The sequence below is a fragment of the Cnephaeus nilssonii genome, assembly GCF_951640355.1.
Source record: "Cnephaeus nilssonii genome assembly, chromosome: X".
Lineage (NCBI taxonomy): Eukaryota > Metazoa > Chordata > Mammalia > Chiroptera > Vespertilionidae > Cnephaeus > Cnephaeus nilssonii.
Genome location: NC_137071.1, coordinates 79,348,492 through 79,376,145, shown reverse-complemented (window position 1 = coordinate 79,376,145; position 27,654 = coordinate 79,348,492). Strand labels below are relative to the sequence as shown.

The window sequence follows — 27,654 nt, the reverse complement described above, 5'->3', positions numbered from 1 at the left end:
ACAAAGTGATGAATAGCAAGAACCTACAACCAAGATTACTCTACCCAGCAAAGCTATCATTTAGAATTGAAGGTCAGATAAAGAGCTTCACAGACAAGAAAAAGCTAAAGGAGTTCATCACCACCAAACCAGTATTATATGAAATGCTGAAGGGAATTCTTTAAGAAGAGGAAGAAGAAAAAGGTAAAGATAAAAAATTATGAACTACAAAGTGACAACAAATACATATCTATCAACAAGTGTATCTAAAAATCAAGTGAATTAAAAATCTGAAGAACAGTATAAACTGGTGAATATAATAGAATCAGGGGCATAGAAAGGGAGTGGGATGACAATTCTCAGGGGAAGGGGGTGTGGGGGTGCGGGAAGAGATTGGACAAAATTCTTACACCCATGGATGAGGACAGTGGTGGGGGTTGAGGGCCTGGGGTGGGGTGGGAACCAGGTGAAGGGGAGCTATGGGGGGAAAAAGAGGAACATCTGTAATAATCTGAATAATAAAGATTTATTTAAAAAATTATGCTAATGATATGCTAAGGCTGCTCAACCACTTGCTATGACATGCACTGACCACCAGGGGGCAGACAGTCAACTGGTTGATCAGTCTGTATGACATGTACTGACCACCAGGGGGCAGATGCTCGGACCAGTAGGTTAGCTTGCTGCTGGGCTCCAGCCAATCATGACTGAGTGAGATGGGCCAGACACATCCTGGAGCCCTCCTGCGGTCCCTCCCCAACCCAATCATGCATTGGTGGGGTCCCTCAGCCTGGCCTGTGCCTTCTCGCAATCTGTGACCCCTTGGGGGATGTTGGAGAGCCTGTTTCAGCCCAATCCCACAGGCCACTCCCCTTGGGATGGTGCCAGATGCAGGGCTCATGGCTGGTGAGCGCTGCTAAGACAGCACAAGCCTCTCTGTATCTGATTAGGCGTGAGCTCGAGGCAGGCACAGTGGGGCCTGGATGAGCGAAAGCAGCAGGTAGGAGCTGCAGACGGTGTTGGACTGCAGGTTTTGGCCCGATCCCTGCAGGCCACCCAGAGGGACCCCACCCATGCACGATTTCGTGCACTGGGCCTCTAGTTTGTTAATAATCCCCATAACAGGAACTGTTCTTTCTTATCTGCCTAAAATGCTTTCCCCATTTCCCTTAGGTTCCTAGTGAAATTCTACTTGTCTTTTAAGCTCTATTTCAAATGGCACTTCCTTTTACAGACTTTTCAATCTCTCCTAGATAGATATGGTGATCAACCACCTCAGTTTTCTGGGGACTGCCCTAGGTTTCAGCACTGAAGTTCCTGTGTGCCTCGATACCAAGCAAAGTGGGACAGTTGATCACCCTGTAGATTGAGTTACTCCTTTGAGTTACTACAGTCTTTTGTTCATATGCCTATTTTCACACTTTATTGTGTATACTTGTTATGTCTTTATAGGTCTGCCATCCTGGACTATGAAGGTCGGAATTGTAACATGATCAATGCTGGATTTTATGGTGAGGGGCTCAATAAATATTTCTGTTGCTGAATGAAATGAGAGCCAAAAATATAAATAAATTTAACTGAGCTGGGAATATAACAGATGACATACAAAGTATTGAAGCTCAGAACCTAAAGTAAACTATTAAACATGTCAGAAGATACACAGAGAATGACAAAAACAACTTTTTGTAGTTGAACAGGCATGGCATGTGATAACTTCTAACTACTCACTCCTCAGTGTGAGAGGAGGAAAAGTGATCCATGAGCAGTATATATAAGGAGATGCCATTAAAGGGATGGAAAACTGGAAAACGATGACCACAACATAATAATCTGCTTTGGGCAAACCCAAAGAGGAAGGGGAAGAATAAGTGCTTTCCAGAACTTGGAACATAGTTCAGAAATTTAGTCTTCTCTGACTGATATTCAACAGAGAAGGTACTCTTCTTTAATATTCTGATACACCCTTGAACAAGGTCTGTTTAATTTCTAGGGTGAGGTAATATAGGCTTTATGATTTATTGACATTATTTACAATATTAGAAAGATAACTCTTGGCCCCCAAATGGTGGCCTTATGCATTGAGATATACCTAGAAGTTTGTGATGCTCTGGAATTCTTAATAATTAAAACATCTTGGTAATAACACACAAACATCACAGTTTTCACTGGCCCCAATGTGCAACTAAATTTACCTAAGTACTCAGAGAAAACTATTTTACCCAGTTGAAAGAATAATTCATTTTATATTATTGGCAATTTTCTCAGCTAAACAACAATAAAGCAGTCATCTTAGAAGTTACCACATTTCTTCAAAATAATCCATATATAAATTTTCATTAAGGCAGTTTTACAACAGGACTAACCATTTAGTTAAAAAGCTTCAGTTTGTGACTTTAGTTCATTGAAACAGTTTATAAGTTTAGGTTAGAATGTTAGAAAACAAACTATGGGACTTACATGGAAATATGTTAGTAACCATGAGAGGCCCCAGCACTGATATAAAGACAGTTTACAAAGAAGATAGACTATGGTACAAACATTTCCTTCTAACTTGAATACTTGAGGCTCAAATTACATTTTTTCTATGTATATTCTGTTATAAATGGTGAATAGGCTCCCAACCTAGTTAATATAAATCTATTTAATATACAATGAAGTTTAACTATAACACCAAGAAGAAAGGCTATTCATCTACATATCAATATTTATATAAATACTATGTGCATGGGAAATATTAATATCTAAAATTTACTGAATGATTATTATTAGCTCATTTAATCCATACAATTCTGTGTGGTAGACTCAATTATGATTCCCAATTGACAGATAAAAAAACTGAGGCCTGCAGGGTTAATATAACAACTAGCTTAATACCACACACCTATCAATGAGGGATTTAATATTTGAATTCAGGGAGTGTAAGTCCAGAGTCCATACTCCTGACCACTGTTTAGAGACTATTCCCTGTCTCTAATGTATGAATTCTCCTACCAGAGGCAGACAAGGGCTCTTCAAAAAATGAGGCATATGTGGGATATAATGAACAACATAAACTGATTAACAAAAACAGATCCAGAGACAGAGAAGCATCTATCAGACCATCAAAACTCAGAGGGAAGGCAGGGGAGGGTGAGGGTAAGGAGGAGAGATTAACTGAAGGACTTGTATGCATGCATATAAGCCAATGGACACAGACACAAGGAGGGTGGGGGGGTTAGGTGGGCAATGGGAGTATAAGGTTGCATATGTAATACCTTAATCAATAAAGAAAATTTTTTTAAAAATGAGGCACACTGAGCATGACTTCTTTCTCTATGGAGAAAATAAGCCCTCTTGAGGTTGTTTTCCAGGTGCTTGGAAATGGGAAACAAAGGGCAAGTACTCAGTTAGAGAGGTTTTATATTGTTTTCACCAGTCTCTCTCTCTCTCTCTCTCTCTCTCTCTCTCTCTCTCTCTATTATATATATATATATATAATAGAGAGAGGAGAGAGAGAGAGAGACAGTTTATAAGCAGATTTTATATATATATATATATATATATATATATATATATATATATATATATATAGAGAGAGAGAGAGAGAGAGAGAGAGAGAGAGAAAGAGAGAGAGAGAGAGACAGTTTATAAGCAGATTTTACTCTGGTTGTTACCTTCAACCCACTGCTGTCCTGGTTCCTTTCTCATTTTAGAATTTTGAACTGCCTTTGAGTGTTTTATGAGAGAGACTTGGCAATGAATGACTTGACACCTTAGTTTACTCATGACCTGGGATGTCAGAGGTTAAAGGCCAGAATGTATTGCTGTCTCTAAAGTGTTTATGAATTTCATGAAGCGCCCTGACATTTCTTCCTTTCTAAGAAGAGAGTAAATGTGGCCAAATCTCCAAAAATAGCTTTATATAACTGATGTTGTATTCTATACTTTAAACTTATTTAATCCAATAGTCCATTATGATTACTGAATGAACAATGTGGTCTAATTTAGCTTTCTACTTGTCTTGCATAGTAGTTCTCATCTGTCACCAAATTATGGGGAGATTTTTGTTGTCTTTTCATCTTTAAAATGTCACTTAAAATAACATAATGTATATCTACCCCCTTATAGGTTGATGGTAAAAGGTAATTAGGTTCCACTGACAGATTAGGTGTTGGCCTAGCTTTAGAGTGCTCCTTTAAACCATAAAGGAATGATCACTGGCTGAAAATAAATTACAGATGACTCAATGCATATGCTGATTCTAATATCTCAGGATTAATAGTGCTTATGAAGAAACATGGAATGGAAACTAAAGAGAAAATAAACAAATGAGACTACATCAAAATAAAAAGCTTCTGCACAGCAAAAGAAACCATCAACAAAACAATAAGAAAGCCCACTGCATGGGAGAACATATTTGCCAATGTTATCTCCGATAAGGGTTTAATCTCCAACATTTACAGCAAACTCATACAACTTAACAAAAGGAAGATAAACAACTCAATCAAAAAATGGACAACAGACCTAAATAGATACCTTTCGAAAGAGGACATAAGGAAGGCCAAGAGACATGAAAATATGCTCAAAGTCACTAATCATCCAAGAGATGCAAATCAAAATGACAATGAGGTACCATCTTACACCTGTCAGAATGGCTTTCATCAACAAATCAACAAAAGACAAGTGCTGGCGAGGATACTGAGAAAAAGGAACCTTCGTACACTGCTGGTGGGAATGTAGACTGGTGCAGCCACTGTGGAGAACAGTATGGAGTTTCCTCAAAAAACTAAAAATGGAACTCCCATTTGACCCAGTGATCCCACTTCTAGGAATATATCCCAAGAAACTAGAAACACCAATAAAAAAGGATATATGCACCCTATGTTCATAGCAGCACAATTTACCATAGGTAAGATTTGGAAACAGCCTAAGTGCCCATCAGCAGATGAGTGGATCAGAAAACTGTGGTACATCTACACAATGGAATACTATGCTGATATAAAAAGGAAGAAACTCCTACCATTTGTAACAGCATGGATGGAGCTGGAGAGCATTATGCTAAATGAAATAAGTCAGTCAGAGAAAGAGAAATATCACATGATCTCACTCATTTGTGGATTATAATGAACAACATAAACTGATGAACAAACACAGATCCAGAGACAGAGAAGCATTGATCAGACCTTCAAACCTCAGAGGGAAGGTAGGGGAGGGTGGGGGCAAGGGGGAGAGATCAACCAAAGCACTTGTATACATGCATATAAGCCTAACCAATGGAGAGAGACAGCAGGGGTGTGAGGGCATGTATGGGAGTGGGGTGGGGGGACAATGGGGGATATGGACGCATATGTAATACCTTAATAAAAAAATCAATTATAAAAAAAAGAAAAACGTGAAGCAGGATATGTGTACTCAGAAAGCAATCCTTGGCAGCCCAAGAATAACCCAAGGTTTAGAATCACAGGAGATTTGAAAGTGGGGGTAGGTATAGAGATAGAAAAAGTCAGAAAACAAAATGGAGCAAAAGGTAGAGGAAAGAAACGATGAGAAGCAAAGGAAATAAGAGGACATAGGACAAAGACAAGGGTCAAAGGGTAATGGGGAGAGAAGGTGGCTGTTGGAATGAAGAGGAGGAAAAATAAAGATAAAGACTAGAAAATCAGTGAGGTCAAGGGGAACTGATTCTATTTTCCATTCTGTTACTGCTCCATATCTTTGGTCCTTTTCACACAAAACATTTCAAAGCATTATATTTGGTATAGTGACTTCTTCACCTCCCTTTTTCTCTTTAACTTAAAACTAATTTATATTTTTAAGTAATATTTAACATTATATTTTTACTAGAGGCCTAGTGCACGAAATTTGTGCATGGGGGAGGGTGTCCCTCAGCCCAGCCTTCACCCTCTCCAATCTGGGACATCCCTATCACAATCCAGGACTGCTGACTCCCAACTGCTAGCCTGCCTGCCTTCCTGATTGCCCCTAACCGCTTCTGCCTGCCAGCCAGATCACCCCCTAACCACTCCCCTGACAACCTGATTGATGCCTAACTGCTCCCCTGCCAGCCTGTTTTCCCCTAACTGCCCTCCCCTGCAGACCTGGTCACCCCTAACTGCCCTCCCCTGCAGGCCTGCCCCCCCCAAATGCTCTCCCCTGCAAATCTGGGTCCCCCCCAACTGCCCTTCCCTGCAGGCCCGATCACCCCCAACTTTCCTCCTCTGCCAGCCTGGTCACCCCTAACTGCCCTCCCCTGCTGGCCTGATCACCCACAACTGCCCTCCCTTGCAGGCCTGGTCCTTCCCAACTTCCCTCCCCTGCTGGCCATCTTGCAGTGGCCATCTTGTGTCCACATGGGGGCAGCCTTCTTTGACCACATGGGGGCAGCCATCTTGTGTTGGAGTGATGGTCAATTTGCATATTACTCTTTTATTAGATAGGATAGAGTCCTGGTGCATGGGTGGGGGCCGGATGGTTTGCCCTGAAGGGTGTCCCGGATCAGGTTGGAGGTTCCCTTGTGGCATGGGGTAGCCTGGGAAAGGGGCCTGTGGTGGTTTGCAGGCTGGCCATGCCCCCCGGCGACCCAAGTGGAGGCCCTGGTATCTGGGATTTATTTATCTTCTATAATTGAAACTTTGTAGCCTTGAGCAGAGGCCAAGGCAGGCCAGGGCTGCTGAAGTTTGGCTTCCTCCATTGCTGGGGGCAACTGAAGCCTGTTGCTCTCTCTAGCTCCGTGGCTGCAGCCATTTTTGTTGGGATTTATTTATCTTCTATAATTGAAACTTTGTAGCCTTGAGTGGAATCCAGGGCTGGCCAGGGTGTGCAGAAAGCTTGGCTTCCTCCATTGCCAGGGAAACCCAAGCCTCCTGCTCACTCCGTGGCCACAGCCATCTTGGTTGGGTTAATTTGCATACTCGCTCCTGATTGGCTGGTGGATGTGTCTGTGGGTGTAGTGGAGGTATGGTCAATTTGCATATTACTCTTTCATTAGATAGGATTTATATCTCATTTCAGAATATTCAAGCGGAAAGAAACTAACTCCCAGATTCTTTTCCAAATAATCATATTAGGATCAAAACAGCCAGACTGTGATATAATCTGTGAAACATGCATTTTAGATTACATGAACTGGTTTCAACTCATATTTTATATGCAGTTCCTCAGCTGAATAGCTCTCTACACAATAACATACAATTATTCCCATTACTCCACAGACTATAGACCATGGGTCCCTGTGGCTGTTTTACCACTGCAGTGCTTTTCCCCAAGATTCCTGCCAGAGTGGGGTTGCCTAGTTTCACATCATAATCAAGTATCTTTACTTGGTAAGAAAAAGGAAATCTTTCATTCTATGAGATACAGATTTAGTCAGGTGAGGAGAAAAGTCTCTGAAATGCTTTCTGAAGAAAACTCCTCTAGAGGTACTCCTAAAAACTATGCACACTCAAACCATGGCCCTTCCAGCAGTCAGGGAAGGCTATAGCCTATCCAGAGCCTAAGAACACAGAATCAGAGCAAGAGATGCTGAGCTTTCCCTTTTATTTAAGTGAATGACATGTGGAAGCCCAATACACATGGAAACAAATTAAAAAGGAATTGTTCTGGTGGAATCAAGTATAGCATGAACTCCCCCTTGGGCACTTTAAGCCCAGGGAACTCCATGGAATTCCAGAGTTTACTGGTAACCAATAATCTCACCAAATTCCAATTGTTTGAAGCCATAAGGGAATGGAGACCCATCAAGAAGTAATCTATATAAGAGTATGGAGCTCCTGACTGGCAGACCTGGCAAAGTAATTAACTGTTCAACTCATAATGCATACAGTTGGTAGTGACATTAGACAGTTCATTGTCTGTTCCCCTCACATTCACTGGCCATGCCTAGATGAAAAGTACTGATGAATTTTGCTATCTAAGCACTGTGGCAATTCTTTACCAAAAAAGAAGAGGTAGAGGAAGAGGAAAATGAGGAAGAAGGAGGAGGAGGAACAGAGGGAAAATAAAGAGAAAGAAGAAAGAAAGAAAGAAAGAAAGAAAGAAAGAAAGAAAGAAGGAAGGAAGGAAGGAAGGAAGGAAGGAAGGAAGGAAGGAAGGAAGGAAGGAAGGAAAGAAAGAAAGAAAGAAAGAAAGAAAGAAAGAAAGAAAGAAAGAAAGAAAGAAAGAAAGAAAGAAAAGAAAGAGAGAAAGAGGAAGAAAGTCATCCTGATATCCTGATTTTGGTAATATTAGAACATTGGATCTCCTAGCTACAGGCCTAACACTGCCTTAATCAGGTTAACTTTCTCTGCTGAGATGCTTGTGTAAGGCATCTCCGAGTATCCTTTTATAATAATACAAATGTTCTTCTAAAATAATGTTAGAACAAGGTTGGAAAGGTATACATGTATTTCAAAATAAAAAATGTAGGAAATGTTTTTAGTTATCAGGAAAACCCTGACTTTCTTGGTGAAGTCATTTTTATTGGCAAAAGCACAGATTTTAAATATACATAGAATAAAACATGTGAGTGAGCATTTCAGCAGGCAAATACCTACCACCACATTCCATGCTTTGCCTATTTAGAATGAACTTTGATTATGAGGGACTTAACTTTTTAATTATAAGTCTGATACCTATGGGTGCCCCACAGGAGCACTTATATGTCCTAGCTGTTCGGTGATTTGTGGCACCATGGACATCAGCACATGCGGGTTGGACCCATACCCTATGCAACAGAAAGCAATGGTAAATCACTGCTTGTTCTTTTCTCAAATTTTATCTTTATTAACTTTCTTACTTTGAAAACTCTATGTTGAGACTTTTTACTTATTTATAGTGTCACCAAGAGTCTGAGCACAGCACATAGACAATCTAATAGGATAATAAATATTATATACCCTTGGCTTATTCCCAAACCATGCTTTAAGGACACCCAGGAATGATAAGACTGGATAAAAGAAGGTGAAGGGATTAGATAAAGAACATATATGCATAATTCATAAACACAGACAATAATGTGGTGATGGACAGAAGAAAGGAGGGTGGAGGAAGGCAGCAGGGTTTGGGAAATGAGACATCTGTAATAGTATCAAGAATAAAAGTTAAGGGAGAAACCAAGATGGCGGCATGGGTAAACACCTGAAATTGCTGCCTCACACAACTACTTCAAAACTACAACTAAAAAACAGAATAGACATCATCCAGAACCACAGGAAGGTTGGCTGAGTGGACATTCTACAACTAGAAGAAAAAAGCACATGGAGACTCAGAGGAGGTGGGGAAGTAAAGTGCAGAGGTACGGAGGTGCATGCAGAGGAAAGGGCTGACAACTGAGTCAGTTGGGAGGGAGACACAAGCTCCCGACTGCTCTGAACTCCAGTTCCAGGCAAGACTCTGGGGACACAGACCCATACTGGGAGAAACTGGATTGTCTGGAATCGGGCAGAACTCGAGGGCAACTTTCTCTCAGAGGTGCTTGCAGTGATTACTGAGGGACACTGAAACCTGGGGGCCTCTTAGGGCAGGGCTGAGGATCAGCCATAGCTGTTCGCTCTGCTTTGTTGATTCCCTGAGACCCCGTCTCACCCAAGCTGTTCCCAGAGGCTTTTGCATATGAATGGCCTGGCCCTTTGCAATCTAAAATTACCTAACAAACTGCAGCTGGGTCAGAGAGACCCAGAACGTCCAAAAGAAGGCCCAAGGCCCCACAGCAGCTTGCATTACTTCACCTCCAAACCCCAAACAAAGAAGAGGAATCTGCAGATCCCTCTGTAGCTCCTGCTGGGTGGCCTCAGCAGAGGCTAAATTAGCACCTCCTTAGAGATCCAAGAGCCAGTGTACCCAGTGGTCAGAGTGGAACAATCCAGATTACAACTCAGATCCATAAGGGACACACTCAGGGGGCAGACTCAGTGAGCACCAAAGCCCCACTGAAGCAAGTCTTGCCCCATAAGGGTGTCTCCAGCACAGATGTTCTCCCATCATAGACACAGCTGATTCTCACAGCCAATTGACCTGGAGGTCAATTCCTCGTAGTGATACCAACAACAATCAAGGCTTAAATACAAAAAGACTGTGCACAAAGCCCACAAAGGAGTGCACCAAGAGTGTTCACCTCAGGTAACTGGGGAGGCAGAGCCACTGGGCCCTATAGGACACCTAGCACACAAAGCCACTCTATCAACACAAGGAAGCAGCCAAAATGTGGAGACAAAGAAACAGGTCACAAATGACAGAAATGGAAGAAAGCAAAATACGGGATATAGAGTTCAAAACCACGGTTATAAGGTTTTTCAAGAATTTTCTAGAAACCGCTGATAAATTTAGTGAGACCCTTGAAGATATGAAAAAGGACCAACTAGAAATTAAGCATACACTGACTGAAATAAAGAATAATATACAGAGATCCAACAGCAGACTAGATGATGACAAGAATCAAGTCAAAGATTTGAAATATGAAGAAGCAAAAAACACCCAACCAGAAAAGCAAAAAGAAAAAAGAATCCAAAAATATGAAGATAGTGTAAGGGGCCTCTGGGACAACTTCAAGCATACCAACATCTGAATTATGGGGGTCCCAGAAGAAGAGAGAGAGCAAGATATTGAAAACCTGTTTGAAGAAATAATGACAGAAAACTCCCCCTACCTGGTGAAAGAAATAGACTTACAAGTCCAGGAAGCACAGAGAACCCCAAACAAGAGGAATCCAAAGAGGACCACACCAAGACACATCATAATTAACCTTTTGCACTCGGATGTCGAGTGTGACTCGACATGGTTAGCATTAGAATAAAGGAATCGAGAAAAAAGCAAGCGAGTGCAAAGGGTTAAAATGCCAAGAGCAAAAGACTGATAATATTAAAAGCAGCAAGAGAAAAACAGTTAGTTACCTACGAGGGAGTACCTATACGATTGTCAGCTGATTTCTCAACAGAAACTATTCAGGCCAGAAGGGAGTGGCAAGAAATATTCAAAGTGATGAATAGCAAGAACCTACAACCAAGATTACTTTACCCAGGAAAGCTATCATTCAGAATTGAAAGTCAGATAAAGAGCCTCACAGATAAGAAAAAGCTAAAGGAGTTCATCACCACCAAACCAGTATTATATGAAATGCTGAAAGGTATTCTTTAAGAAGAGGAGGAAGAAGAAAAAGGTAAAGATAAAAATTATAAACAACAAATACATATCTATTAACAAGTGAATCTAAAACTCAAGTGAATAAAAAATCTGATGAACAGAATAAACTGGTGAATGTAATAGAATCAGGGACATAGAAAGGGAGTTGACTGACAATTCTTGGGGGGGAAAGGGGTGTGGGGGGTGCAGAAGAGAATGGACAAAAATCGTACACCTATGGATGAGGACAGCGGTGGGGTAAGGGCAGAGGGTGGGGTGGGAACCAGGTGGAGGGGAGCTATGGGGGAAAAATAGGAACAACTATAATAATCTGAACAATAAAGATTTATTTAAAAAAGAAAAAAAAGAAAAGTTAAAAAAGCATACATACAAATTATAGCTAGATAAATATATAAAAGAAATATGGCAAAAATAACTGTTAAGTCTAGCTGATGGGTATATAGATGTCTATTACCCTATTTTTAGAATTTTTCTGTATAATCAAAGTTTTTCATGATAAATTTTTGAGGACAATTTGAAAAAAAAAAAGTAGGATAAGGGAATATCAGTCTTGGACAACAGTAGGTCCCCAGTCAAATTTTAATTTTTCTTCCCACTCAGCCCCCTTCACCTGGCAAGAGTCTCTTAGATTTTAGTTTGCTGTTAAATCAATTTCTCCTTTGTCTGTCTTCTGGGTCATATCTCACCACTTTGAACTGTCTGCTTCTGAATTACAATCTAAATGAGACTTGCAGCTTTCCTATGGTTAGGTCACACTTTACTATGCTAAATTCCTGACAACCAATGATTCTTAAAAGCTGTCTATCTTTTGACAGGCAATGTTTTCTTCTGACTAAAAAGAAACCTTGTTACTGTTCTATAATTATGTTAGCTGCATTTATCCCAACTGGTCCCTACTATTAGGCATAGGCTTGCCCTCAAAGTAGGAGGAGTGTCAACAAACTATCAATAAACCTTACTGTTCTAAAGTGGCTTGTGGAAAAAGAAGGGAATGCTCCCAGCTTTTCCTGAAATACATTCAAAACTATATTGACTGAGTGCTAGCAAAGTATGCTTGCTTCTCTGGTGATCAGGAAGTTTATGTCTGACTTTAATTCCAAATGAGCACGCGCCTTCAAACCCAGACATTCCAATGCACAACACAAGATCCAGTAGCTGGAGGAAGCTAGAAGCACTTTGGTCTTTAGTTGCTGTTTTTTAGTTGTTAGATATTCTCTTCTTCTGCTTTTACTCTCTTCTCCAGAAATACAAGATAACCAGAATTTTCCTGGTTCTATAATAAAAAATAAGAGTAATATTTATATAGTGCTTTAAATGTGGGGAAAGGGAAAGTAACACATCTACTAGTGTAGACAACAGATCTGAATTTAGATGCCTTTCCTTCCTTTTCTTTAGCCATAAAGATAATGCACTAATCATAAGTAGTCAGACTGATAGTTTTATTATCACCAATATGTGCAATGTACTCAGAAACTAGTACATTTTAATGAACTCCATTTTCAAGAGAAGCAAAATTTTAAAAGAAAATGGCATATCATGGAGGTATATACTGAACTAAAAATGTCATTTTTTAAAATATATTTTATTGATTTTTTACAGAGAGGAAGAGAGAGAGGGATAGAGAGTTAGAAACATTGATCAGCTGCCTCCTGCACACCCCCTACTGGGGATAAGCCCGCAACCAAGGTACATGCCCTTGACCGGAATCGAACCTGGGACCCTTGAGTCCGCAGGCCGACGCTCTATCCACTGAGCCAAACCGGTTTCGGCATCATTTCTTTTTTGATAGTGTTACTGGACTGATAAATCAGATAATGCCATATACATAGAGTGCATTAGGATTTCAACAAGGCTTTGAAAGCGTTACTCATGACAATTTTGTAGATGAAATGAGGAAATGTGGACAGAATGATAATGTGCTCCTTTCTGATTGAATAACCATGCTCAAGAGAGGGCTGATGAAGAACTGTTTTTCAATCTAGACATGGTTCTATAAAAGGCTTGCCACAGAACTTTGCATTTATTTGGTTCAGTCCTTGAAACCTGACATCATTGGTTCTTTGAAAGCTCCACAGGTGATTCCAATGTGAAGCCAAGTTGGAGAACTATTATTATAGGACTAGAAGCCCAGTGCATGAAATTCGTGCGCGGGGGGGGGGGGTGTCCCTCAGCCTGGCCGGCACCCTCTCCCATCTTGGACCCCTTGGAAATCCCTCTCACAATCCGGGACTGCTGGCTCCTAACTGCTCACCTGCCTGTCTGATTGCCCCTAACTGCTTCTGCCTGCCAGCCTGATCGCCCCCTAACTACTATTCTGCTGGCCTGATTGATGCTTAATTGCTCCCCTGCCGGCCCGATCGCCCCCAACTGCCCTCCCCTGCTGATCTGATCTCGCCCCCCACTGCCCTCCCCTGCTGGCCTGATGGCCCTCAACTGCCCTCCCCTGCCAGCCTGGTTGCCCCCAACTGCCCTCCCCGTCACCCCCAACTGTCCTCCCTTGCCAGCCTGGTCGCCCCCAACTGCCCTCTCCTGCCAGCCTGGTTGCCCCCAACTGCCCGCCCCTGCTGGTCTGGTTGTCCCTAACTGCCCTCCCCTGCTGGCAGCCATCTTGTGGTGGCCATCTTGTAAGATGTAAGGGCATTGCGTGAGGGCCATCTAGGCTTTTATTAGTATAGATAAGTGGTTTGCATACTATACTGCATACTGTTTTTAGCACCCAGATGCCTCTTATTTATTCCAATAACTCTCTTCCAAAGATCCAATGTTTGATTCTGTTTCACAGATGGTTAAAAGAAGGGTAGAATGAGAACACTTAAATTTCATCTCAATTTGGATAATGGTTTGGAAAATTACACATAAAAAGGGTTCCATCCACAGAGTTCAGTAAGGCCTTCAACTCAATGTCACTGAGACATTTCACAAATACCAAATTCCATCAGAATTCATTGAAAAGAACTGCCCCTTTATGTGTGAATGCAAAGTTAATAGAGAGGCACTCTTTTGGTGCTGAGATAAAAACAAACCAAAGATTTGTATTATGAAAATGATTTTGCCTCCTTATTTAGAATCAGGTCATTATAATCACAGGTTTTAAAAATTAATAGAAACAAGTCAGGTTGATAAGCAGAACACCAATATTTGATTTGCATATTGAAGGAAAGTTTGATTTTTTTTTTCAATTTTTTTATTAAGGTATTATATGTGTACATATCTTACCATTGCCCTCCCCACACCCCACTCCTATAATGCCCCCACCCCCCAGAGTTTTGCATCCATTGGTTATGCTTATATGCATGCATACAAGTCCTTTGATTGATCTCTTATCTCCCCCACCTCTCCCTAACCTTCCCCTTGTAATTTGACAGTCTGTTTGATGCTTTACTGTCTCTGTATCTATCTTTTTGTTCAAGTTTATAATGTTCTTTATTATCCATAAATGAGTGAGATCATGTGGTATTTTTCTTTCATTGACTGACTTATTTCACTTAACATAATGTTCTCCAATTCCTCCCAGGTTGCTGCAAATGATGAGAATTCCTTCTTTTTTATGGCAGCATAGTATTCCATTGTGTAGATGTACCACAGTTTTCTGATCCAGTCATCTGCTGACGGGCACCTAGGCTGTTTCCAAATCTTAGCTATGGTGAATTGCGCTGCTATGAACATAGGGGTGCATATATCCTTTCTAATTGGTGTTTCTAGTTTCTTCGGATATATTCCCAGGAGTGGGATTACTGGGTCAAATGGGAGTTCCATTTTCAGTTTTTTGAGGAAACTCCATACTGTTCTCCACAGTGGCTGCACCAGTCTGCAATCCCACCAGCAGTGCACGAGGGTTCCTTTTTCTCCGCATCCTCGCCAACACTTGTCGTTTGTTGATTTGTTGATGATAGCCATTCTGACAGGTGTGAGATGGTACCTCATTGTTGTTTTGATTTGCATCTCTCGGATAATTAGTGACGTTGAGCATGTTTTCATGTGTCTCTTGGCCTTCCTTCTGTCTTCTTTTGAAAAGATTCTATTTAGGTCTGTTGCCCATTTTTTTATTGGATCATTTATTTTCCTTTTATTAAGTTGTATAAGCTGCCTGTAGATGTTGGAGATTAAACCTTTATCAGTGATGCCATTAGCAAATATGTTCTCCCATGCAGTGGGCCTTCTTGTTGTTTTGTTGATGGTTTCTTTTGCTGTGAAAAAGCTTTTTATTTTGATGTAGTCCCATTTGTTAATTTTCTCTTTAGCTTCCATTGCCCTAGGGGCAGTGTCAGTGAAGAATTTCTTTTGGCATATGTCTGACATTTTGCTGCCTGTGGATTGCTCTAGTATTTTTATGGTTTCCCGTCTTATGTTTAAGTCCTGTATCCATTTTGAGTTTATTTTTGTGTATGGCGTAAGTTGGTGATCAAGCTTCATTTTTTTGCATGTATCTGTCCAATTTTCCCAACACCATTTATTGAAGAGACTGTCTTTATTCCATTGTATGTTCATGCCTCCTTTGTCAAATATTAATTGAGCATAGTGGTTTGGGTCAATATCTGGATTGTCTATTCTGTTCCATTGATCTATATGTCTGTTCTTGTGCCAGTACCAGGCTGTTTTGAGAATAGTGGCTTTGTAATACAGCTTGAAATCTGGTATTGAGATCCCTCCTACTTTATTCTTCTTTCTCAGGATTGCTGTGGCTATTCGGGGTCTTTTTTTATTCCAGATGAATTTTTGGAGAGTTCTTTCAAGGTCTGTGAAATATGCCGTTGGTATTTTAATGGGGAGTGCATTGAATCTATAGATTGCTTTGGGTAGTATGGACATTTTAATGATGTTGATTCTACCAATCCATGAACATGGTATGTTCTTCCATCTGTTTACGTCTTCCTCTATCTCTTTTTTCAGTGTCCTGTAGTTTTCCGTGTATAGGTCTTTTACCTCCTTAGTTAAGTTTATTCCTAGGTATCTTAATTTTTTTGGTGCGATGGTAAATGGGATTGCCTTTTTAGTCTCTCTGTCTGTAAGTTCACTATTGGTGTATAGAAAGGCCATAGATTTCATGGCGTTAATTTTGTATCCTGCTACATTGCCGAATTCATTTATTAAGTCTATGAGTTTTTTGACGGAGTCTTTCGGATTTTTTATGTACAATATCATGTCGTCTGCAAATAAAGACAGCTTTACTTGTTCTTTTCCAATCTGGATGCCTTTTATTTCTTCTTCTTGTCTAATTGCAATGGCTAATACTTCCAGTACTATGTCAAACAGGAGTGGTGAGAGTGGGCATCCCTGTCTTGTTCCTGTTCTTAGGGGAAATGTCTTTAGTTTTTGTCCATTGAGTATGATGTTTGCTGTGGGTTTATCATATATAGCTTTTATTATGTTGAGGTATGAGCCATCTATTCCCACCTTGTTGAGAGCTTTTATCAAGAAAGGGTGTTGGATTTTGTCAAATGCTTTTTCTGCATCAATTGATATGACTATGTGATTTTTATCTTTCAATTTGTTTATGTGATGTATCACGTTTATTGATTTGCGGATATTGTACCATCCTTGCATTCCTGGGATAAATCCTACTTGGTCATGGTGTATGATCTTTCTGATGTACTGCTGGAGCCGATTTGCTAGAATTTTGTTGAGGATTTTGGCATCTATGTTCATGAGGGATATTGGTCTGTAATTCTCTTTCATTGTGTTGTCTTTATCTGGTTTTGGTATTAGGGTGATGCTGGCTTCATAGAAGGAGCTTGGAAGTGTTCCTTCCACTTGAATTTTTTGGAATAGTCTGAGGAGGATAGGTTTTAGTTCTTCCTTGAATGTTTGGTAAAACTCTCCTGTGAAGCCATCAGGCCCCGGGCTTTTGTTTGCTGGAAGCTTTTTGATGACTGCTTCAATTTCGTCCATAGTTATTGGCCTATTGACCTGTTTAGATTCTTCTTGATTGATTTTTGGAAGGTTATATTTTTCTAGGAATATGTCCATTTCCTCCAGATTGTCCAGTTTGTTGGAATAGAGTTGTTCGTAGTATTTTGTAACAATCCTTTGTATCTCAGCGGGGTCTGTTGTTATTTCACCTCTTTCATTTCTGATTTTGTTTATTTGGGTCCTCTCTCTTTGCTTCTTGGTGAGCCTGGCTAGAGGTCCATCAATCTTGTTTATCCTTTCAAAGAACCAGCTCTTGGTTTTGTTGATCTTATGTATTGTTTCTTTGGTCTCTATGTCATTTATCTCCGCTCTGATCTTTGTTATTTCCTTCCTTCTGGTTACACTGGGCTTTTCTTGCTGCTCTTTTTCTAGCTCTTTGAGTTGTAGGGTTAAGTAATTTATTACCATTGTTTCTTGTTTTTTGCAATAGGCCTGTAGAGCTATGAACTTCCCTCTCAAGACTGCTTTCGCTGTGTCCCATAGATTTTGGATTGTTGTGTTTTCATTGTCATTTGTTGCCATGATGTTTTTTATTTCTTCCTTGATCTCTCTGGTGACCCAGTCCTTGTTTAATAGCATGCTGTTTAGTCTCCATGTGTTTGATTTCTTTGGATTGTTTTTATTGTAGTTGATTTCCAGTTTTATGCCACTGTGATCTGAGAAGATGCTTGATATAATTTCTATCTTCTTGAATTTGAAGAGACTTTGCCTGTGACCCAGCATATGGTCTATCTTTGAAAATGACCCATGTGCACTTGAGAAGAATGTATATTCTGTGGCTTTGGGGTGAAATGTTCTGAAGATGTCAATTAATTCCATCTGGTCTAGTGAGTCATTTAGGATTGCTGTTTCTTTGCTGATTTTTTGTTTAGAGGATTTGTCCAGTGGTGATAGTGGGGTATTAAAGTCTCCTACTATGATTGTGTTGCTATTAATCTCTCCCTTGATATCCTCCAGGAGTTTTTTTATGTATTTGGGTGCTCCTATATTGGGAGCGTATATGTTTACCAGAATTATTTCTTCTTGTTGGATTTCTCCCTTTAGTATTATGAAGTGGCCTTCCTTATCTCTTGTTATGGCATTTACTTTGAGGTCTATTTTGTCAGATATAAGTATTGCTACCCCAGCTTTTTTTTCATTTCCATTTGCCTGAAAGATATTTTTCCATCCCTTCACTTTCAATCTGTGTGAGTCTCTTGTTCTGAGGTGGGTCTCTTGTAGACAGCATATATATGGGTCGTGTTTTTTTTATCCATTCAGCTACTCGATGTCTTTTGATTGGAGCATTTAGTCCGTTTACATTTAAAGTTATTACTGAAAGGTATTTGTTTGCAGTCATATCTATTTTTGTGTCTGTATTCCTTCTTACCTGTTTATTTCTTCTTTTTACAGTATTCCCTTTAGCAATTCTTGCATTGCTGGTTTGGTGGTGATAAACTCCCTGAGGCTTTTTTTGTCTGCAAAGCTCCTGATTTCCCCTTCAATTTTGATTGATAGTCTTGCTGGATATAGTATTCTTGGATTCAGTCCTTTGCTTTGCAACACTTTGTATACCTCCTTCCATTCACTTCTAGCTTGTTGTGTTTCTGATGAGTAATCATTTGACAATCTGATGGGTGTTCCTTTGTAGGTAACTCTCTGTCTCTCTCTTGCCGCCTTTAGGATTCTCTCTTTATCATTTATATTTGCCATTGAAATTATGACATGTCTTGGTGTGGGTCTTTTGGGGTTGATCCTGCTTGGGACTCTCTTTACTTGCGTAACTTTTATCTTTCCCATATCCGGGAAGTTTTCTGTCATTATTTCTTCAAATAGATTTTCTAATCCCTGCTGCTCTTCTTGTCCTTCTGGCAGCCCTATTATACGCATGTTACTTCGTTTCATGTTGTCCCGAAGCTCCCTTAGGCTTTCCTCCTGCTTTTTAATTTTTTTCTCCAATTGCTGTTCAGCTTGAGCTTGTTTCTGTACCTGATCTTCTAACTCACTAATTCGGTCCTCTGCTTCTTGTAATCTACTGTTGAAACTTTCCATGGTGTTTTTGATTGTAGCTATATCACTTTTCATTTCTTCCTGATTCTTGCATAAGTTGTTGATTTTCTCATCCATCCGATGTATAAATTCCATGACCATTACTCTGAACTCCTTTTCGGTCATGTTGCAAGCTTCATTTTCACTAATTTCCTTTCTTGGCGACTCCACATTTTCTTTCCTCTGTGAGTTATTTCGTTTCCCCATTCTGGCTATTACCAGAAAGCTCAAGCTTCTGTTTGCGTGGACCTGGGCCGTGTGCTGTGGGGACTTCGCTCCACCCTAGTTTCACTGAAGTGCACTGACACTAGGACGTGTGGCTGTCTTTGGTTGGTGGGAACCAGACTTGCCCAGGATCAGTGTCCCCAGTGTTCCGTGTGGTCTCGTGTGCACATTTAGAATCAGGGGCCCTGTCTGCACCACACTGTTGGTATGTGCCGAGAATGAGATCCTTAGCATGTGCCAGGAGTCAGAGTTTCCCTGTGTCTGCACCAAGACTCGAGTGTCAAAGTCTCTGTTTCCTTGTGTGGTTTCTCGTTGAGAATCAGGGTCCCTGTGTGTGCACGCACCAACAATTGGGGTCGCTGGCTCTTAGTGTGAATGCGCTGTGAGTCAGGGATCCCAGGCAGCTGTGTCCGGCGTGCCAAATTCCCTGAAGTGGGGCTGCGTCCTGTGTGTGCTCTCTCTACTGAGCCAAACAGGCTAGAGCGCACATTCTTAAAAACCTGAAGGTGAGCCGGCTCAGTGCACTCTCCCAAAGTCCCAGAAGGGGGGCGGAGTCCGTCCTGCGCGCCAAATTCCCCAAAGGGAAGCCCCTCTGTGCACACTTTTAAGAATCTCCGAAGGGGGAGCTGTGCCCCGCGAGCCAAATTCCCCCAAATTCCCCAAAGGGGAGCCCTCTGTGCGCACTGACAGATTTCCCCGACAGGGAGCTGCTTCTGTCCCGTGCTCAAGCGCGCGCCAAATTCCCTAAGAGGGAGCGAGTCCCTGCGCAAAGCTCGGCAGCTTGGGCGAGGGGCGCGTCTATCAGTTACTATGGCGCTTTCCGCGCGCGCCTGTGGGCGCTCAGCAGCTTGGGGGAGGGGCGGGTCTATCAGTTACTATGGCGCTCACGCGCCTGCTGGGAGTGGGGTAGGCTCTTTGACTCACGGAAATCTGCCGGGAAGTCTGGATTCTTGTTGTCTGTTGGTCTGGAGCTGTGATAGCAGTTCTCTGTCCCCAGTGGCTGCAGGGTCCTGGTTTGTGTCAGAAGCCAGGATCCGAGTCTCAGGCAGCTCTGTTTCCCAAGATGGCGTGGTCTCTGCGTCCGCACCAGCCGCCGAGAAGTGTCCGCTTTGTGCGCGGGGCTCCGCCCTCTAGGGCTACCCTGTTCGGGAGCCCCTTGGAAGACCTGCAGAATCTAACTGACCCTATCTCATACACACACACACACACCACACACATCTACACTCTCCTCTATGGGTTCCTCACTCACACTCTCTCTCTCCCTACCTTCCTGCCGGTCGCCATCTTTTTTCTCTCGAAAGTTTGATTTTAACATCAGTCACTTTGGTAAATAGAAGAACAAGACACATCATTATTGGAGACTACACTAAAAATGTCCATGGGTCACATAACAACATGTCCAAGGTAAATTATGTTGAGTACAAAGACTTTAGGCAGTGGAGGAAGAAAGAAGAAGCTTGTCTCCTCTCTGTCTCTGGAAGAGTACCAACCTCATAACATTAGTACACTCAATAATTCTGCAACCTTTAAAAGGCATTTTATGAACAAATTAGGTCAATTAGTACAAGACAATTTACATTTTAAACAATTCCAGTTGCACTCCCCTGCATACATAGGGGGGAAAAAATCCATACATAGGGAATGCAGCTCCCAATTTTTCATTTATTTTATTTATTTTTTATTTTATTTTTTTTTCAAATTTTGATTTTCTCCATTTTTTTATTAAGGTATTACATGTGTACATATCTTCCCATTGCCTCACAGCTCCCAATTTACAAAGTAAAATTCCAGTACTTTGTAACTGAGAGGGGGGTGGGTAGTAGCTAATTCCTTGCCTCTATGATGTGTTAACAGGCAAAATTCATAGACTGGGTGCTCAGTTGTAACTGACACAACAAAGACACACACACACACACACACACACACACACACACACCACAGTGAAATGCGAAAATACCTCAAATATATAGCCCTAGTCTTCACCTTTAACCTCTCCTGTTCAGTGTTGCCTGTTCATGATAATAAAACTGAACTGTGCAAACCCCCACTCCTTGAGGGGATGGGAATATAACCAGTGTGGAGGGGGTTTGAGAAAGTGGGGTATCCTATCTCCCCTCATGGATGAGTAAAAAGCCCTCTAAGGATCCTTTTTCTCCTTTTCCTTTCTCACATTTTTATTTATATATAAATGTCTCTCTCTAATATATTTCCTACAATGAGCTAGATACTGTGCTAGGTGATTTGCATGCATTATTTCATTTAGCTTTCACACTAATTCTGCAAGATAGATATTGTCCCCATTTTACACAAAGGAAGCTGGCATATAAAGGTTTTACATGACTTGCTGAAGGTCACAAAGCTTATATGTTGTGGAGCCAGGACGCACCCGTATTTGCTTGACTATATGGGCCAATTTTTTTGTTTTTTTCATATCAACGTGCTACACTCTATCACTCTGTCTTCTTTCCACTTCTTTCCTTTTTCTTCCTCAAAGCCTATAGTGGTGGATGGATGGTAGTACTGGAAGGATTTTAAAGAAAGAAGCACTAACCTAATCCTCCTTTATACTTCTCCTGAAGCTGTGTAATTTCCTATTTCCCCACACATGGCCCGGTGATCAGCATCCAAGAAAACATTGGCTTCCTACAGGCCCATGTTATGTTTTCTTCTCCAATCTCTCCATGGTTTTAGTGACTACATTTTTTAAATCCCAAATAAGGGCATATAGCTTGATACATTGTGATTTCCATTAGAGAACACAAAGACAACATATTTAAAATAAAAACTGAAAAAGTACTTGTGGTGCCTAGCAGAGAGATAAGAGGGCTGGCTCAATATGGATTTGCTGGATATTATATTGGAGATTGATCACTCATGGAGAGTAATGAGCAAAGTTATAGTACATCTTATTAGTGGACTTCAAAAGGGTGGTCTTTCTGACAGGTCTTTTTGTTATATAGCCTTAATGTAGGCTTCCTGAACCTGGTGTTTTATTAATCTGCAAGTGCTTGTTTAGATACAAGACTGTGGATTCTAAGAGATAAACTGTTAATTATGCATTCTAATCCCAGGCTAGAAGATGCCTATAAAGATTAAAACGTGTTTCCCTTTTTCTTTTTTTTCCTAACAGTTAATGGCCTAGCAAAAGAAAGATCAATTGTATTTGGGAAACTGAAGAAGGTAATAAATGCATTACTGAGGTCAGTTGCTTTACAAAGTCATTTATTTAATCCTTAAATTTTGCAGGTTGTAAATTACTCATTAGAAGGCAGAAAGCAAAATAGCCATAATCCTGTTTAGTGCCTCCAAATTCCAAAGATTTAGAGAAGGAAATCCATGGAAATAAGAGGCCTTATGTGTTTTTTTCACTGATGTTTCTTAATGGGCAAAGGAGGTTAAACAATAAGGACAAGCTCAAGTAATTATCCTGATGTGCTGGTCCACAGGTCAGGGGTAAGCTTGATTAAATTCATAGAGAGCTGACCTGCAAAGGGTGGGAAAATGCTCCTTCTTTTCCACTCAGCCTTGCAGGCAACTAATCAATGTGCACATCGCACTTCCAGATTGTTTCATGAGTCCAGAGCAATAGCCCATAACATTCCTATCTGTTGTTTTCTAATTAATTAGTGAAGGGACTAGGACAAGAGGACAAGTAGCAGAGACGAATTAGGAGGGGTTGAAGAGGAAGCTACTCGCCCCATACATAGGGAATGCAGCTCCCAATTAAAAAATGTTCAACTGCAAAAGCAATTAGTTTGTAGGTTTCTTTACATGTATAGTAAGCCACATATATTTGGTTTGAATATGGATTTTAAAAGCTTAATGTGTAAACACTTAATCATATACTAAAGACAATGGTTTTTGTATACTAAGGGTAAAATAAAATTTTACACTCTTAGTGGTAATGATACAAACAATTTTCAAGATGCTTTTGGCATTGTAGGTCTAGTAAATGCACACTGCACGCATTTTGAGAGTAGAATTTGAATCTGTGCATATTTTCTTTTTTCAATAGTATGATGACCTTTATATATACAATACAGCTTCTGGCTCAACTTTAGGCTATCTACAAAAAAACAGCTACTGGCTGACTTCTGTTCTGTGCAAGTATTTCTTTCATATTCCTTTGCCTTTTTCTCTCATGATCAACAGCATATGTGAATAAAGGTGGTAGTATTTGGCTATGAAATGAAACTTTTCTCTTTGCATCATAACCAGACCATGTTAGGATCAAACTTCTAATTCCTCAGTAGCAAACTGAGTTACCCAACACAAACTATTTCCATTCATTTTCTACTTGACAGTCTAATTATGTTTGTGATTTCATCAGGCTGGCCCTGTGTCTATCCTATATTACATTCAATAACCACCAAGCTGTTGTTGCTCAATAAATCATTACTGATAATGAAACAAATCTAATTTAAAAAATTATAGCTGAATGGAAATGGATTTATTTACTTTGTTAAAGTAATTATAAAGCAAGTGTTTCCTAAATAGATCATTTAACCACAGCATGTGATAAAACTACTCTTTTCTTCCCCCAGCTTGCTTTAAAAAGACACTTTTTAAACAGTAGAAAGCGATACTAAAACATTTTGAGGACCCCTGTAATTAGAAATACTAATATCAAAGTCCTGGAAAAACCTATTGAGACATCTTAAGAGAAACTAAAAGTAACATAGTAATTTTTGAAAAGTGTAATTTGGAGCTTCTACATCACTTATACCAGAAAAGAGCCCATTCTGGCCAATTTTGGTGAAGACAAGAAATGACATTTCACCTTGTCCTTTATCTGAAGATGAAGTACCTGAGTTTTAACTTACCCTGAGTGGATTTTCATTAAGGTATGGGGGTTCACCTTCCACCATTTCAATTGCCATAATCCCCAGAGACCAGATATCAACTTTCGGACCGTAAGCTTTTCGAGTCACCACTTCAGGTGCCATCCAATAGGGAGTTCCCACCATAGTGCTTCGTTTACTTTGCTCAGGGGTGATCTGAGCACAGAACCCAAAATCAGCTGCAGAGAAGAAAAGTCCGTTAAAATCAGTTCAAATTATATTTCTTTTACTATAGGACACTTTCAGATATGGCTGTACTTTCCTTTGTTAGACACGGAGCTTCCACAACTGCTTAGCTCATATCCTTTTGTTCCTGATCTCTCATCTAGTCCTGATTTTAAGAGTCTGAAATAACTGAATTATATGATGCCATTTTCACTGGACCTCAATCTTGTTTTCTCCAACTTACAGAATATTTCAGTCTTCTAATTAAGTATTTGTCATTTAGGTGATGGGGTCACTAGAAATTCTGAAATATTACTACCCCCTCTCCAAAACCTGGGCACAATCTATAGGAACACAGTGTTAAAAAATTCTTTGCTTCAAACTGGGCTCTAAATGCTTCCAAACCAATCATTTTTAATAGCCATTTTCTTCTCAAGATAGACAGCAAAAGAGTAGAGATCTCCGGATACTCTCTCAAATACCATCAGAACCAAAATACCTACTCAATTTAACAGAGCCATCCATCCCAAGGAGAATATTGTCACTCTTTATGTCTCTATGGATCACTTGGTTTGAGTGCAAGAAATCCAAAGCTTGGAGGCACTATTGAATTAGAAAAAAAAAAGTTAATTATATCACAAATAATTTTTTAAAATTAAGTTTAATCTACATAAATTTGGGGCAGGAGTATAATTTTATGTTGCCAAGTGAAATAGATAACGAAGTGCTTTGACACCATTTTGAAATCATATTACCATTTACATCAGTGATGCAATTTATCATGATACATATGAAAGCTCCTGAGTAAAACTAGGACATGAAGAGTGATGGTGTGATAAGTAGCACCAAATTGTTAATACAGCCAAACTAACCAATTAATATAATCATACTTTGACTTAGTTATCTAGAGGATATGAATTCACCTTGGTCTTAAATAGATGTAGTAAGCTTCTGTTTCCATGGTATGATTTGATTCAGTAGGTCTGGAGTGAAACCCAAGAATCTGCATTTAAAACAAGTGCCCTGAGCTATTTCTGATGGGCAGCCAGGTTTGAGGACCACTATGAAGTAACAATAGGCACTTGTTTGGAATATGTTTTGCACTGTAATACTAGAAGATGGAAACAACAGACTCAGGGCCCAATATACTCCTAAATATTAAAAGTTTGATTCATTGCATGAATAGAAAATATCTGTTTTTAGTGGATATGTATGCATGTTTGGGGAGGAGGAAATGAGAATGAGAGGAGAACAAAGAAGGAGGAAATTTATATGAGCAATTTAAAATAAAGCAAAGACTAGCTGAAATTACTTTGTTTTGTTTTTCTATCAATGGTTTTCAAGTTTCAGTGGTTCAGAGTTCCTAATGTATCTATAGAATATCTTACTACAATGAATGTGGTAGATGGTAAGGTCCAAGATAAAATTCCAATGGAAAGAGTTTTTAATATTGAAAAAATTAATATAATAAAATATTCTTGGTTTAAATTGAAAATAAGTATTATGACACTGCTATTGGAAAAGAGGCAGACACCTAAAACACATTAGAGGGCTATGAGGGATGCCCAACTTGTACTGTGAAGGTAACTACTTTCCAGGCTGAGGGAAAACCTTGGTTAAGTTACCTTCTAAAAAATGATGTGATTATAATATGGTTTGTATTTTTACATGGCTCACATTGCACATCCAAGACAAAATAACTACTATGTAAAAATTCCTCCAAATCAGAAAGAAGTTCCTTGCCAACATTACTGTTTTCCATGTTCACTGAGACTTAAAACCATTCAGGCTTAGATATGGTACCTTGTGGATGGCATAATGGAACTCAAAAGATCCATAGCAAAGCAGCTAAAATAAACTAGGGGCTGGGGAAGAGGAGTGTCATTATGTTAGGATTTAAACTGAATTTAGGGTCTCCAATTTTTTTTCAGTAGAAAAAAATATGCTATTATTACTCTGATGTTATAAACATTCTGAATAATCAGGGATAAAGAAAGAACTGCCAATTTTGGTGTTATCATCAGCTAGAAACACTATATTTTCTTACCTCTCTGCAGACAGCTGCTATCTGTCCTTCATCCATACAGGTCTCTGTGACCACATCAGTCAAAGAGCCACCAGCCAAATATTCCATGACTACCCATAGTTCATCACCCACTAAGTAGCTATAACAAAAAAGAAAAAGACGTTGACTTTGGCCTAAGAAAGTAGGGACTCTTCCATATTCCTATTAAAAAGATAATTTGCATTCAGTTTCTATGCATTTGATTATATTAAATAACAAGAAGAGAATATTGCCCTAGCTGGTTTTGCTCAGTGGATAGAGTCTTGGCCTGCAGGCTGAAGGGTCCTCGGTTCGATTCCCAGTCAAGGATACCTACCTCGGTTGCAGACTCCATCCTTGGCCTTGATGCAGGAGGCAACTGATGTTTCTCTCCCTCTCTCTCTCTCTCTTCCCTTCCCTTCCACTCTCTCTAAAAATCAATGGGAAAATATCCTCAGGTGAGGATTAACAGAAGAAGAAGAAGAAGAAGAAGAAGAAGAAGAAGAAGAAGAAGAAGGAGGAGGAGGAGGAGGAGGAGGAGGAGGAGGAGGAGGAGGAGGAGGAGGAGGAGGAGATCAGTGATAGTGTTAATGAGACACTTCCTTAACATTGGAAGAGAATATTTATGGAAATCAAAGGACCACTAGATATGACTGTGCACCATGGAGGAAGGAAAAGAACAGGGAGGCTTCTGGTTTCTGACTACTATATTCCTTGTAAAAGCTAGTTTCAGTGAACAGGATCGATGGATAGCCCTTTTGGATAACCCAAATCACAACGTTGACTTGTACTGAACTGGCCACATGGCATACAGATGTACAGAATATTTATTCAGATCTTGGCATTATTATTTTTTAATTCTACTGAATTGATTACTGAAATGTTTTCAAGTAGTCACTAAATCAAAGAGATTAATGTTTGTAATGGATTTACTGTGATGAAGTGTCAGTTCTGATAGAAGGCAGTTGTGACACTTTATGAAACACTTATTTCTACTATAAAATTTGACCCTCCCTTTTTTTGTCTCCCTTTCCTCTGCTGTACTACTGGTCCACCTGGTGCAAAACACAGAAAGCAAGATCCTAAACTCGCTGATATTGTAGACCCAGTCTTATTTCCTTTGTACCCCCAGAGTACACAGCACAGTGGTGCTAAACAAACACTTATTGAAATTGAAGGAGACAGATGTTAACCACAATTGAAGAGCTGGTGCTGTCTTTAAATGCCTATTTATTTATTTATTTATTTATTTAGTTATTTATTTATATAACCCATTGCTAATACCACTGATGAAAGAGACATTCATTACCTGGTCTAGGAAAAAGGTTTGAAATTAAAGTTTCAATTCCCTGGGCCTCACTGTCAGTT

At 40.1% G+C, this 27,654-nt stretch overlaps 1 protein-coding gene across 1 annotated transcript in view; it reads right to left on the bottom strand.

The window, feature by feature from the left end:
• The window catches only part of PAK3 (p21 (RAC1) activated kinase 3), a 411,616-nt gene that overhangs the window by 12,985 nt on the left and 370,977 nt on the right, over positions 1 to 27,654 (bottom strand). Inside the window, exons 14-16 of the mRNA XM_079765689.1 lie at positions 26,290 to 26,407; positions 24,746 to 24,845; positions 24,060 to 24,256 (exon numbers count right to left, since the gene is read on the bottom strand). Of these exons, the coding sequence (XP_079621815.1) occupies positions 24,060 to 24,256; positions 24,746 to 24,845; positions 26,290 to 26,407 (415 nt within the window). The remainder of the gene's footprint in view (positions 1 to 24,059; positions 24,257 to 24,745; positions 24,846 to 26,289; positions 26,408 to 27,654) is intronic.